At 39.0% G+C, this 13,807-nt stretch overlaps 3 protein-coding genes across 3 annotated transcripts; 2 read left to right on the forward strand and 1 right to left on the reverse strand.

Annotated features, from left to right (window-relative positions):
- Positions 1 to 953: 953 nt before the first annotated feature.
- Positions 954 to 1,547, forward strand: AK88_00067 (uncharacterized protein; the record flags this gene model as incomplete). The annotated part of the gene is made up of 1 exon (XM_012477718.1): positions 954 to 1,547. The coding sequence occupies one exon, from the start codon at positions 954 to 956 to the stop codon at positions 1,545 to 1,547; it is 594 nt and encodes a 197-aa protein (XP_012333141.1).
- A 3,496-nt stretch (positions 1,548 to 5,043) lies between these two features.
- On the forward strand, positions 5,044 to 8,550 carry AK88_00068 (uncharacterized protein; the record flags this gene model as incomplete). The annotated part of the gene is made up of 2 exons (XM_012477719.1): positions 5,044 to 8,193; positions 8,401 to 8,550. The coding sequence occupies 2 exons, from the start codon at positions 5,044 to 5,046 to the stop codon at positions 8,548 to 8,550; spliced, it is 3,300 nt and encodes a 1,099-aa protein (XP_012333142.1).
- A 594-nt stretch (positions 8,551 to 9,144) lies between these two features.
- On the reverse strand, positions 9,145 to 13,482 carry AK88_00069 (uncharacterized protein; the record flags this gene model as incomplete). Its single annotated transcript, XM_012477720.1, has 2 exons — positions 9,145 to 9,464; positions 9,618 to 13,482. The coding sequence occupies 2 exons, from the start codon at positions 13,480 to 13,482 to the stop codon at positions 9,145 to 9,147; spliced, it is 4,185 nt and encodes a 1,394-aa protein (XP_012333143.1).
- Positions 13,483 to 13,807: the final 325 nt, after the last annotated feature.

Below are 13,807 nucleotides of genomic sequence, written 5' to 3' on the forward strand. Positions count from 1 at the left end.
TTTTTTTTTTTTTTTTTTTCCTGTGATTTTGGAATTATGATAAAAGCATTAACGTGAAATGTAAGAACTTACATGAGGAATTTTAAAAACTGTGGTAATGCTTTTAAAACAAATCACACACCTGTGGTGAGGAGAACGAACGTGTATGCTACGCTTAAGCGGCATCAACATGTGTATGCGTCATGATATAATTACAGAAACGCAAAACATATAGTGCAGTACGGGTGTGTAAGTGTCTTTTGCCACTGTATTCAAGTCATATGAAGGGGGAAAAAAACCTGCGCAATTATTTAAACCATTTTATTAGGGGAACGTCCCTGTACAAGCAGTATGTTCCACTACTAGGATGACTTCGATTTTGCTATGTTCGTAAAGATGCTCCCTTTTTTGTGTACACTTTTAATCACCTACAGAATACGCAGCACCTGTCGCAGTTTAGTGCATTAAATTGCAGGTGCAATATTAGCCACAACAATGCGCATTCTTAACATGTGCTAATATTTGCCAGTTTGTATTCTCTTAAAAATGAGCTGAAGGAAATGACCCAAATACATAGTGCAAATTAATTTACAACAGCAGGGCAAGTATAACGATTCCAGAAATTTTAGGAACCACCTGTCGCCCCCCAAAACAAAAGCACAACTTTGCTAGGGTAAATGTAAAAATGTAAATAATTGGCTAATTTTTTTATGTCACAATTTTGACCCCATTCATTCGTCCGCGGAGCCGCGAGCAAAGAACAGCCCAAGTTAAGGGCTTCCATTCTATTTCGACTTATAAGTAAGTAGATTATAGATGTTTTCACGTGCGTATCACCATTTTGGTGTTGAAAATTGGTAGTGTATTTTTGCTTTCAGAAGTGCTTCATCACTTTGCCATTTTCTCATTTTATTTGTGTTTTTTTTTTTTTTTTTTCACCTTTTGAACTTTTCACAAACATGTTTGCGCCAAAGATGTTGCTGCGTAAAAGACCTTTTCTGCCTGCACGAGCTGTCCCTCTTTGTGCACAACGGAGAGTGGGCAGATTCATTACGTATTATACAAAGTCACACGAATACATCAAAATAAATGATGAACACTTGGCCGAATTGAAACACAACAACAACGTAAAATGCAAAATAGGCATTAGTAATTATGGAACAGAAAAATTGGGGGAAATCGTATATGTCGATATTGCACATAACATAAATGAGTACGTAAAAAAGGGGGACTGCATCGCAACGGTTGAGAGCGTCAAAAGCGTAGGGGATGTGTACACCCCCATCAGTGGCCAAATTGTCGACATCAATAACAGAATAGTCGACAACGTAAATTTAATGAATGAAAATGCGGAAACCGATGGGTGGATTTTGGAACTGCTGATCAACGATGTGAATGAACAGGAAATAATGAATTTCTCGGAATATAAGAAAATGTGCGAAGAAGAAGAGCAAAGGGAAGCAACAAAAATACAGCAGAGTGAACGCGATTGTCTAGAGGAAAAAAACAAAAATAAAATTTTCGATTTGAACGACATTAAGAATATTGAAGAGAAGCGGCAAAAATAACCCATACGAATTGAACACCAACATTTTGTCTGTAACGACTTGGTTTCTCTTCTCCCCCTGTCCCCTCGGTTGGATGAAATCCTATGTGTGTAAATCAGTGTGGACAATAGCAAGCAAAAAATTTGAAACAGGCGCACACAAATCTGTGCGAAAACGGAGGTAGCCATTGTCTTCAGCTATAACACAATTTGGCTGTAAAAAAAAAAAAAAAAAAAAAATGGCTACCCAAAATTGTTCATTTCAAAATTTTGTTCATAAAAAAAAAATTGTAATATGAGACACATTTCCAAGTAGCTTCAGATAAATATGTCTATTTTTTTTTTTTTTACAACTTTTCAAATGTGACCGCTGTAGATGTTTTGTATTTTAGTAGGTCTCATTTTCCCCTTTTTTTTGCTATCAAGAGAATAAGCATAATGAAGCACGATGCATGATGCTTATGACTATTTGAACAAGTCTGCCGCGCGGGGTGCCTCAAATGATGTCTAATGTGACAACCGTTATTTTGTTTATTATTATTACGTTATTATTATTTTTTTTTTCTCGTGTCTTACAGTTTTAAAATGATGCCGCATTTTTTCTTTTTTTTTTTGTGTTGTGATACTTGTTAAAAAACGTCACTTTGTGCATTTTTAAATAAAACTTGCTATAATAACCATCCTATTTTATTTGCTTCAAAAGAATGGAGAAGTATGTCTTCGGCTGAAAAAACTAATTACAAAGGTCAGCGCGTTTGGGTAAAAATTTTCATTTGTAATGAACGGTTCATAAAAAAATGTACGAAAAGCAGTTGCCAACTTAGAAAAAAAAAAAAAAAAAAACGCAGCGAATGGTGAAGTGGCTAAGTGGCAAAATGGTGAAGTACCGCATGGCCAATTGACCAAAGCCAGTGGCATGATAAGTTATGCGGCCAAGTTTAGCAACAAAACAGTAGCGCATAAACACGTATTTAAAAAAAAAAAAAAAAAAAAAAAAAAAAATTCATGTGCGCATCCTGGGTGTGAAGCAATATTTTTCCACGGCAATTCTGTTCCTCTCTTACACAGCTCGGTCAAAAATAAAATATTTTTTTTTTTTTTTTTTCAAATTAAACATCTTTTTTAAGAAATAGTTTTAAACACCAAAACAGAAAAGATTGTTAATCCGTCATTGTACATCCCATCATATCATTTTAGCCTTAAACATAACTTGTCAAACATTTGTGTAGAGAAAATATATAACAAAAAGCAAAAGAAAGAAAAAACAAATTTATAAGCAAACTTCTGGTATACATACACATTTATGCTTATATATATGTACAAAACGTGTGAACATATTAAGATAACCCTTTTTACGTGAAGGAGAAAAAATAGTTACAGCTGCTGGAAGCGCATTGCACAAGAATTGCTCACACAGCACTTACAATTTCTCACAGAACTGTTGTAAGGGAGCTGGAAAAAGGGCATCTGAAAAATACCCCAAACCACTTGAATTACCATAAATCCACTTACGAAAATGTGTTGTTGCGTGTGCGGCTTGTTACTTGTAGCCCTGGTTGCTCTAATTGTTATATTAATTCTTAATGGGATTATAAAGTTGAACTAGACGGGGGAGACAATTATTTGAACAATGGAAAGGGAGAAAAAAAAACAAAGTATGCAACGATGCAATGGATGTAGATATTTTTGTCAGACCCCCACAGAATGAACAAAATATTTTTGTGCGAAGTGTTAAGCTTGAAGACGCCCCAGTTGTAGGTAGAAGCCATAGCTGTCTTCACGAAGAGCACAAGAATGAGTATGCTTCATACGTTGGATTTATGATCAGTCATACCAATGGACAAAAAATAATAAATAATAAATAAATAAAGATAACGCGGCTAAGAACAAAGCAATGCTTGCGTCTTACGCCGACAACTTGTTACCCCATCCCCTGTTGTATGCATTGCAAAGATATATACCGCAGGGTACACACTTACATGCGTGTATGTATGTATGTTATTATGTAGTTGTGCGCTTAATTGTGCAGATACACGCCCCGTGCGTGTGTCTAAATGCGCAACCGTAAGAAAATTACACCCTAAGTCAGCCGCATGCCATTCTACTGCACAATCTGTTTCATCATGTTTACAGCGGTCCTGTATCCTGACACGATCGCGTTTTGCAAATATGTTTATTCATATGTACGTGCGCACGCATATTTGTACTTATCTCGTGTAAGGAATTTTTTTGTTTTTATCTTATTAAAAGAAACGTTTCATTGTAAATTTTGTATATCCATGTAACGGTACTTCAGGCGTAGTCCATGAAGTTTGTTTTTTTTTTTATGTATCAAATAACAGTAACATTTTTTAAAAGAAATGTTAAACCTTTGAGGGGAACCCAAGGTTGAGAATTAAAATAGCTATCTAAAAATATGTGCCAGTGCGTAGGTGTGCTTAGCTATGCGTAGGGCACATTAGGGTTACATCGAAAAGGGGGGTCTTTCTCTAGTTTTAGTAAATAACCAAAAGAGGAGTTTGCGACATCGTTGGTGGTGTGCGCAGTGCCAACTTGCCTTTGCACTATTGTTTGCCTAAATGGACTGGGAATAACTGCACAGCGTAAGGCGGTTCACACGAAGTTATCCAGTGGAACCAAGCAGAAACTCAAACGGAAATGTGTTTCTACAAATGGGTGTAGCTAAATGCAAACGCTTCTTGTCCACAAGGATATTAAAAATTCCCATCATGTTCTTTGAAAAGGGGAACTCCCAAGTGAACAGAATTTCATTTAATAAAACCTTTATGCACAGATGTCCCATTTTTTTTAGGGCACAGTGTTCTATGCGCTATAAAAATATTCAGCTAAAATTTGTTCCCATGGATATAGGTGGTACATCAACTAGATAAATACGGACACAACCTGCGCAGTCTTTTTTGCCGACTGTATATACTTGCCTATGCGAATATTAAGCCAAAATTGGGTTTATGCAAAAATCTTTTTTAAAAAGGGAAAGAAAAAAAAAATTATACTTAACAAAGTGTATACTTTTTTATTGCATATTCATAATACTGGCTAAATAAAAATACATTTTTTTTTTTTTTTTTTTTTTCGTTCTGCCAAACCTTGTGGTCGAAACAAAAGGATGGAAAAGAAAAAAGGCTCCAAAGAAAAATTCTTGTAAACATCGATCGACGCCAAAAAAAAAAAAAAAAAAAATATTTTTTTCAAAATTCATCTACAACAATTTTGTACGCCCTGTTGCATTTCCTACTTTTCTGTTAAAAAATTGTTTTCGAAAGGAACATATATAAACCAATGCATTGTGAAGTTTTGCAACATTTCGCACGCAAAATTGTAAGGGTCATGAGATTTTCGTGCGATCGCGTTGGTATAGAAGGAAGCGGAAAACAACCGGCGAAATCAGACTTTTGTTTTAAGAACCCGCAGGGAGAGGAAGCGGCTGATGGTGATTAGTCTGTAATAAGCCATCCACAATCCGTAAGGCCGAATGCTTCCCCCTTTTTCACTTCACCATGAGGCAAAACGTTTTTGACACCAAAGCAAGCAAAGTCAAGCGGAAGAGAAATATCTTACGAGTAAAAGGCGCCAAGAAGAAATTCCCCACCAAAAGTGAACCAAGCGAAAGGTACAAGAATATTCTGAATTATTACAAAAATGAAAGAAAAACGAACAAATTTATTGATAAGAGAAAAAGTAAGAAGAAACATATAAACAACACAAGGTTTAAGAAAAGGAACATTTTTAACCTGAACAATGACTCCTTGTTAAAAGATAAACATATCAGTACAAATGATGTATACGGGGATGATCATTCGGATGATAGCTCCTTGGACAATGAGCAGGACACGTGGTCAGGAGGGGAATGCCGAAAATATAAGGGGAAGAATGACACGATGGTGAATGACTTTGTTCAGGACAAAATTGAAAAAAAAAAATTATGGAAAATTAAAAAGTACGAAATTAAGGAAAAGTTACGGGAAATTGATAAACATTTTGATGTCATTAAAAAGAGAGTCCTTTCTTTGCCTGGAACAACGGGCGGCGTGAAACAAGATGAAGACCTCCAAAGGGGGGTGGCCCAGACGTTGACAAAGGTGTCCAGTTGTAACGGGAAAATGAAGAAGTTAAAAATGTGGGTGGATGAAGAAGAGGAACATCAACGGAACAAATTCATGAACGCAAATAAGCGCATGAAGAAAGGAACTTCGAGGGGTGAAAAGGGAGCAGACGGGAACAGGAGGGTCCAAATGAACATGGAGGTAGAGGATGAGTCAGAGGAGGAAGTAGAAGACGAGTCGGAGGAGGAAGTAGAAGATGAATCAGAGGAGGAAGAAGAGGATGAATCAGAGGAAGCTGATGGGTGGGATGTGCAAGACGAGTCGGAGGTGGAGGATGGACTGGTCATAGAACCCTGGTGGGAAGCAGAAGATGAATCGGAGAAGGATGAGCAGCACGGATCGGTTCAGCTCAAGGAGGATGAGTCGAAGTCGCAGTTGATTGGTCATAAAAGTAATGAGAGAGACGAACAAGTGAAAGAATCAAAGTTGTTCTCGTCCAAAAAAAAAACAAAAACAGAAGAGTCGGATAATAACAAGGCATACTCAATGTGGTGCCTGTCAGACGATAGTGACAATGAAACTATTAACAAACTGTTTAGTAAAAAAAAAAGACTTCCTTTTAATGACGAAACGATGTTGAGCATATCGAAAGAAAGAATGAACAAAATGTTGGGGAAGTTCGTACAGGATGGTAACAAAGAATTGTGTAGCTATTTTGCAAACGAATCAGGTGATGAAAAAGAGGAAAAATTACCAACCTATATTTCTATAGAAAAAAAACAATACCAGTTGGAGCATGTAATTGCACTTTTGGATGGTCATAATTTTAGTACCCAGAAAAAACTCTTATATAGGGTGTATCATTTAAATATGTTTAATAAAAAAAAATCGAAGAGTATTCCTCATTCTTCTTTCTTTTTCTCGCTAATGGATTATTGTATCTTAAAAATATACCTATGTTTAAAATTTGATTTAAGCGTACAAGACTTGATAGCAAATTACAAGGACATAATTGTGAACTTTTGCCATCCCATGAAAACGGAGTTGTATCTCTACATGTCTTTTCTCCTTTTGATCGTTTTCTGCAAAACGCACGGAAGGGGAAAAGCCAATTTATTTTACAAGAAGAAAAGAAACACCTTAGCGGAGTACGTAGAGTCCAATAAATGTGCACACGGCAAGGCGTATGATGTGCACATATACTCCAGGATTTTGAAGAGTGCCGATTTGTTCAGTGACATTTTCGAAAAGTACAACCCCCAATTGGGGGAGCAAGACGCAGAAGCAGATAGGGATGGATCTGCCGATGCGGGAACCATAACATACGTCCACTTTGCAGTAATCCTTTTGGCGCTAATTATATACCCCATCGAGGGGAACGACAGTAAGCTGCAAAGTCAAACAGGAAATGGGAGGTCCCATTTCGAGAAACACGGAGATGATGCTGTAGGAGAAATCATCCCCAGTGAGCACCTCATAACGGACATTAACAAAAATAGGGTGGAGGACGAAAAAATGGTTCATAAGTTTGCACATTTGCAAGGGCAGAACCTCTTGACCGACAAGGAAGAAAGAATTCCTCTAATGGGTTACCTAATCGAATTGGTGGAGTATATATTTTATAAGTACTTTCATTCGGTCAATGCTAATTTGCCCCTTGGTGAGAATGATGCGGGTTACCACGACATCTGTAGCAGCGGCACGTATACCACTGCAAGTCGCATGGAGGAGTGCATACAGAATGTCGAGCGGGCATTCTGCCTTAAGCGATTTGACATAGACGAGGTAGTTAAAGGAAAAGGGCTCAACCGAGCAGTCACACAGAGCAACAGCAGAACCGATGTGCAGAGCGACCTCGGGATCTTTTCCAAAAAGAAGCAACTAAAAAAAGCAGTCATTTTGTTGAATATTTATAATATATTTCTAGAGAACAGCAAAAAATACAGCCAGAGTTTCTTTTACCTCTCCTTCAAAATTTTAAACACCCTTTTGTACGGCATTATGCATGAGGGGGGGACATCACAGATGGAAAGAGGCAGTAACGGTGAAAGGAATTACAGCGATGAGAAGATTCTCATGGAAGAGGAGGATATATATTACAAACTCTCTTTTAATACTTTCAAAAATGTAATTCTTTTTTTAAAGGCCCACCTGGACAAACAGTTTAACGCCTACATATTGATCAATCACATAGTGCGCCCCTGTCTGCTGTTCTTATGTATTAACTTTTTAAGTTATATAAATAAATATGGTGTGGAAATGGACTTTTCCAAAATGGTGGACGATTTTGGAGGCCTCCAAGTGAGGGATGATTACTTGGTTGCTGAGGACAGTCCCTTCGTGAAGTATCAAAGGAAGGAGGAAAAGTATTTCCTCTTTCTTTTGTACACATATAAGTTAATGGAGTATTCCAGTACATATGGGATCACTCCTATAGTTTCTCACAATTTGCAACACAGTGGCATTCAGATGTTTACACCGAAATATGCCAATAGCAAAAACCCCAAGGACTTTTTCATTATGCAGAGCGGGCAAGCGAAGTTTGCAGAGATGAGGGCCGCACGTAAGAAGATGAAGCAGCAGAAGAAACTGGACTACAACGAGGTAATGGCAGAGCAGCTATCGGCTTGTTTTGCGACGTGTTCGGCGTTGTGTTTAAAGTTGTGCTTATCGTTATGTTTAACGTTGTGGTTGGAGGCGCATGTGGACGTACTCTTAGCCACATTGAGGTCTTATTCGCCTCGCCCCCCTCTGCTTCCCACATGCATGTGTCTTTAAATATATTTATTCCCCTCTTTTCCCACTTTGCAGCTAAGGAAGGAAAACAACTACCTTCTAGGCCTGAAAGCCAGGGAGGAACAGGAGAGGGTGCGTCGGAACCAGGAAAAGTACAAGAAAGTAAAACTCATGGCCAAGAAGGACGTCGAGGAGTACCACAAGATGAAGACGTACACCCACTGAGGTGAGACACCTCGGGAGGGGCAAGCGCTCCGCCAATTTGTTTCACGATATTTGTTAATATGTGCGTGTCCCACGTGCTGCAACTTTTTAGTGATGTTTTTTTTTTTCCACCCCCGCAACTGCGCCACCACGCATTTGTTTTATGGTCAATTAGGCAAAATTGAATTTTTTTTTTTTTTTTCCGTTTTAAAAACCGTTGACATGTAAATATAATATGCTTTTGGAGGGGAAAACACATAAACGGTTTCTCATCCTACACATCACCACGCATTTTTTACGCACACTTTTAATTCGGCTAAAAATGAACAGAGGGATCGACACATTTCACATGGCGAATAAATGGAGTAGGCGCCACAATGCAGGTAGATACAACGGAATGGTTCTCTACTTTTTTTTTTTCGTTATAAATGGCGATTATATTGACATGCGTACAGGGGGAAGCACGCAAGGGTGGAGTGAAGTCATGTGATAATTGAAGCGTCTGCGTGGTCAGGCGGGGGTGAATTACGGGTTGAGCATTATTCACACTTGTGTGGCTGCTCCTAACCGCCGCTGTCGTGCCTTCCCCGCAGAGGACATATCCCAAGTCCGACATCACTTCTTCTTCGGCGACTCATAATTAAAGTCTTCGTTCATCATGTTTCGAATGTCCTTTATTTTGAGTCCACACCACTCGTATTTATTTATATATGCCGTGGTGTAATTTTTTTCATTCTGTTTGTTTTGTATGGATATGTGTTCATACAGGTTACTTATGCTGGTTTTTGTTTTCACAATGCTAGAAATATTTTCGCTTATGTCTTCATTAAAGGTGTTTGGGATTAAGTCTCTCCATCCGTTCCGTTCTAGCAACCCCAGTTTTTCGCGTTCCTCCCGTTTCGGCATCATATAGTACATGTACAGTTCGCTACATCCTGCGGGGTGGAAGGAATATAAAAAAAAAAAAAAAAGAACATAAATGGAAGGTAAAAATAAAAAAGTTCACATGCGCGGTAAGATGTCTATGCAGCAACTTCATTCAGTTTCGTGTGTTTATGTAGCGTCCCTTTTTTTTTTTTTCCCCGTACCGATAATTCGCTCGTAAGAATCTTCCGCATCTGAGGACACATCATTCACAGATGTGCATGGGCACGCGTTGGACACCTCGGTATTCTTCCCGATATTTTCCTTTTGAATATTTTTTAAATTCAGATCGTAATGCACAGAATAGCAGTCCGTGTCGTAGTGCATATTTAAGCACATGTACTTGTAGGAGCAGAGGAGAAGGTAGCACTGCCTGGGAAAAATATCAATGTCGCTGAAGATGATGTGTATAAACTTATCTACCTTGTTCTCTCCTGATTTGTTTTTTTCGTCTGGATCCTTATCTTGTGTATGTTCTGCAGAGGGGAAATCTTCCTCATGTGGGGGCTCCTCCGCCCAGGTTGGGTAACTGTAGTATCTGTTCCCTTCTTCATTCTTCTTCTCCCCGTCAACAGTTTGTCTATCGAAGTTTTTTAAAAGCTCAGCACAGTCTTTACTGAAATTTAGAAAGTACATTGCAGGGTACTGTTGCATGACGAAATTGTTAAAAAAGGAATCTTCCTCATTTGTGCTATTATTATCCATCCATTTTTCTGTTTTTTCCTTCTTCATAGTTTTGTCCTTATATGGGTTACTTTCATTAAGTTGGTGTAGTCTATCGTAAAAGCTTTTCTTCTTTTTCGATTGGGTCATTTCCTGGAGAGTCCCATATGCCGTGTTCTCTTCCTTAAGACGGGAAGAATCCATTACATGGTTGGGAAAATTTTCCTTCTGTGAGGGTGCCTTATAATTTAGGAATGCCTCTAAAATGACTCTGGGCAAAAATGCGCTTAAAATGTAATAAGTCGATTTTGCATTCAAAAATGGATGAACCCATATGCATTTTATGTTAATCTCAGACCTACCTAAATACTCAATTAGACAACCGCAAACGATTTTCTTAACATGAATTGCATTTCCATCTACAGTTGTTTCGGAGGAGGTCGTATTTAACGTAATTATGATTCCTGAAAAGTGGTCTAACAAAATATCATCATAAGCTTTCGGTACATTTTTCGTTAAATCTTTATCCAGTTCTAGTAGTTGAAATGGGAGGTTCCTATTTCTTACGTCGTTTTTTTTATTTACTGAATTTTGTACATAACTCCAATTCATTAACATTTTTTCATGTAAAATTTGTCGACGCCTGTACATGTTGGTGTACTTAAAAAGGTTTTCACTACTGCTAAGAAGCACATCGATTTTTTTTTCTTTTATTTTTATTAGTTTTATTGTTTCCTTCATTTTTTCAAATTTCGTTTCTTCGTCTTTTATTTCCTTGTGTTGCTCGTAGTCCATTTCTTCGCTGCAATCCTGGGTTAGGTCTTGCATGAGGCTTTTGATGAATTCTTCCTTGGTTACTTTTGCTTCTTGGGCTTCTCCCACTTGTGGCGCAGCCTCCACGGGGGTTCCTTCACCCAACTGGCTTCTGTCACCTAAGTGGCTTTCTTCATACAAATGGCTTCCTTCACCCAAGTGATTTGTGTCTCCCGGCTGCTGCTCTTTACATATCTGTATGGCCCCTCCTCCGGCGCAGTCCCCCAGATTCACCTTCTCCAAAAGGGTCAAGAAATTTCTGTGCTCCCTCTCTACGAACTCCTTATCGTCATCACTCAGGTAGTTCAAGTTGTCGTAGGAGGTGACCCCCTTTTCGAGTTTCTTCTCCTGTCCTTGTCTTTTTTTCCTTCCCTGCATATGGTTGTTACCTTTTTTCACTTCCTCCTCATTAATTCCGTCCTGCACATGATTTGCCGTTTCTTTGGCGGAAGAACGATTCTTATCTTCTTGCACAAACTCAACATCGTGTTGATCATTCACCGTTTCGCAGTTCTTAACGGGGGGTTTATTTTCCATTGTTGGTGGTACGGGCTTCACTTCCTCCGTCTTGGAAGTCCCAGTGGGTTGATTCACATTATTAGACTCATCACGCGCGACACCATTATTATTATTATCATCATCGTGTGGTGGGTACTTCCCTGTGGTGGCCTCATTTTCCTGTTTTTCTGAACTGAGTTTACCCACCGATGATCCTTCCACCGTGTTTTGCAATTGACCTCCCTGTGGATGCGTCCCCTTTTCGTTTTTTTCTTCCCTGCTGGAATGATTGTTCCTCTGTCTCAACTCATTTTTATAATCATTAATTATGCAACCAATTTTTCTTTTTCTTTCCACCAATAATTTTAAATCATTGGAGATACCCATCGGTAGGTATTCGACTTTAAGGTTCAAATCGTACATGTTGAAAAATTCATTTGTTTCGTTTATTAGGTTTTTGCTTTGGTTCATTGCAAACTGGGGAAACTTTATCTTTAAATGTTCTGCCTCCTCCGTTTGGCTTATGTCGCAAGGGAGTTCGCTTGGAGTTGCACACTCAGATTCGGTGGTGCTCTTGTCAGTCCCGCAGAGGGGTGCCTGCTCCTCGGGTTGGCTCTCCCCCATTGACTTGGTGTCCTTCTTGCTGGGGCTAAACGAGCGGTTGAACGAGCAGCTATGAGAGCTTCCTGCAGGGCCGCTTCCCACGCTGCTACTTCGGCTGGGGGTTGGACTGTTCGTTTTGGCCGACCACAAACTATCAGGACTGCCATTGCATTGGGGAGGCTCATCCTTTTGCAGTTTCGCCTCATTGGTGGGGGAATTTCCCTGTTTACCTTCCTCACCTGGTTCTCCATCTTTATGTAACGTTTCTTGGGTTACAATTTTACCTTCGGCATTGCTTATAGGGGCGTTATCATTAGGGTTATATTCATCGACCTCTTTCGTAGACTCTGGCTCATCGTCCAAGTTTTTTTCCTTTTTTTCTTCTTCTATGGCACTTCCTTCATGGGAATTGTTAATATGGTTTACCTGGCAGGGTGTATTGCCACTAGCGTCGGGGGTGCCTAACTGTTTGTCTTTCTTCTTACTTTCCTCAATGAGGCTTTTAAACATTTCATCAATTCTGTTAACCCTTTTCTCCCCTCCAGAATCTTTAGCAAAAGGTGAATTCTCGCTTTGGTTAGAATTATTTGTGTTAAATATGGCACTATTGTTTTTTTGTTTTTTCGTTTCATTTTTTTTATCGGTCATGCTTTTTAAAAAGGCTTGATCATTTTGTTCTTCTTTCTGGCTGTTCTTTTTCTTTTCGGTTGTTTTCCTGTCGTCTTTTTTTTTTTTTTTTTCTTCTTCTTCTTCTTCTTCCTCCTGCTGCTGTTCCTTGTCCTTTGTGCATGTGTTTGTCTTGGGGACTAAATTGGTATTTTTTCCCTCTTTAGGGTTATTGTCCGTTTTGGTCTGGTCTGGCGTAGGGTTGTGTAGCGTCTGTTCGAGTCCACCTGCACTTTTTGTGTTGCTCTTAATAAGGCGTGTCTCCTGCGCATTGGCTTTGCTGTCACTTTCTTTCTTCTTCGTTGACAATAAACTACAAATGCTAGGGGTATTCAACGTAGCCCTACTTGCAATGGTAGCAGAAGTAGCCTTGGGTGAAACTTCATCTTCCTTCTTTTTCACGTCTTTCCCACTGGAACAATTACCCTCATTGTTTTTTTTTATATTGATAAAATCGTCAATGAGGTAGACATTGTCCTTGTTGTGCAATTTCATTAACTTTGGTTTTTTAATTACACTATGATTATTATCTCTTGTTTCTGTGGACGTGCTTTCCTTTTTGTTAGTATCGGAGGATGCGTCATTGTTGAGTTTTCTCTTTGGTTCCTTTCTTGGGTCCTTTTCTGTATCCAGTTTGGAAGAGGCGTTTTTGTTTTTGTCATCTGTTCCCACCTCATCAGATTTAATCTTTTTCGTTTCTTCATGCGCGGTGGCTCCCTCCTCCTGTTTGGTTCTCTTCAAAATTGCAAAGACATTTTGTACTTTTTTCGTGAAAAACTTTTCCATGGTTGGGTTCGCCGCTTCCCACTTGCTACGTGCTGCACTGCTATTTGGTTGCGACGCCTCGTCGTGTTAGCTTCGCCACTGTGTAGCTTCCTAACCGTTTAGCTTGCTCTTGTTTACGAAGATAGTGTATTTTTTTTTTTTTTTTTTTTTATTGTTTTATTTTTTACATTTCTGCCAGGGCTTCACGTTGGCGATGCACCTGCCTAGAGGAAAAAGGGGCTAGCTATCTCAACAGGGTGGAGTAACGCAGGCTTGCATTACATTTTCGGGGTGCATATTTTAACTCGGTAGGAGTTTTTGAGAAGCGTTATAATTTTATCAGAAT

Source organism: Plasmodium fragile, assembly GCF_000956335.1.
Source record: "Plasmodium fragile strain nilgiri unplaced genomic scaffold supercont1.1, whole genome shotgun sequence".
In the NCBI taxonomy this organism is placed as follows: domain Eukaryota; phylum Apicomplexa; class Aconoidasida; order Haemosporida; family Plasmodiidae; genus Plasmodium; species Plasmodium fragile.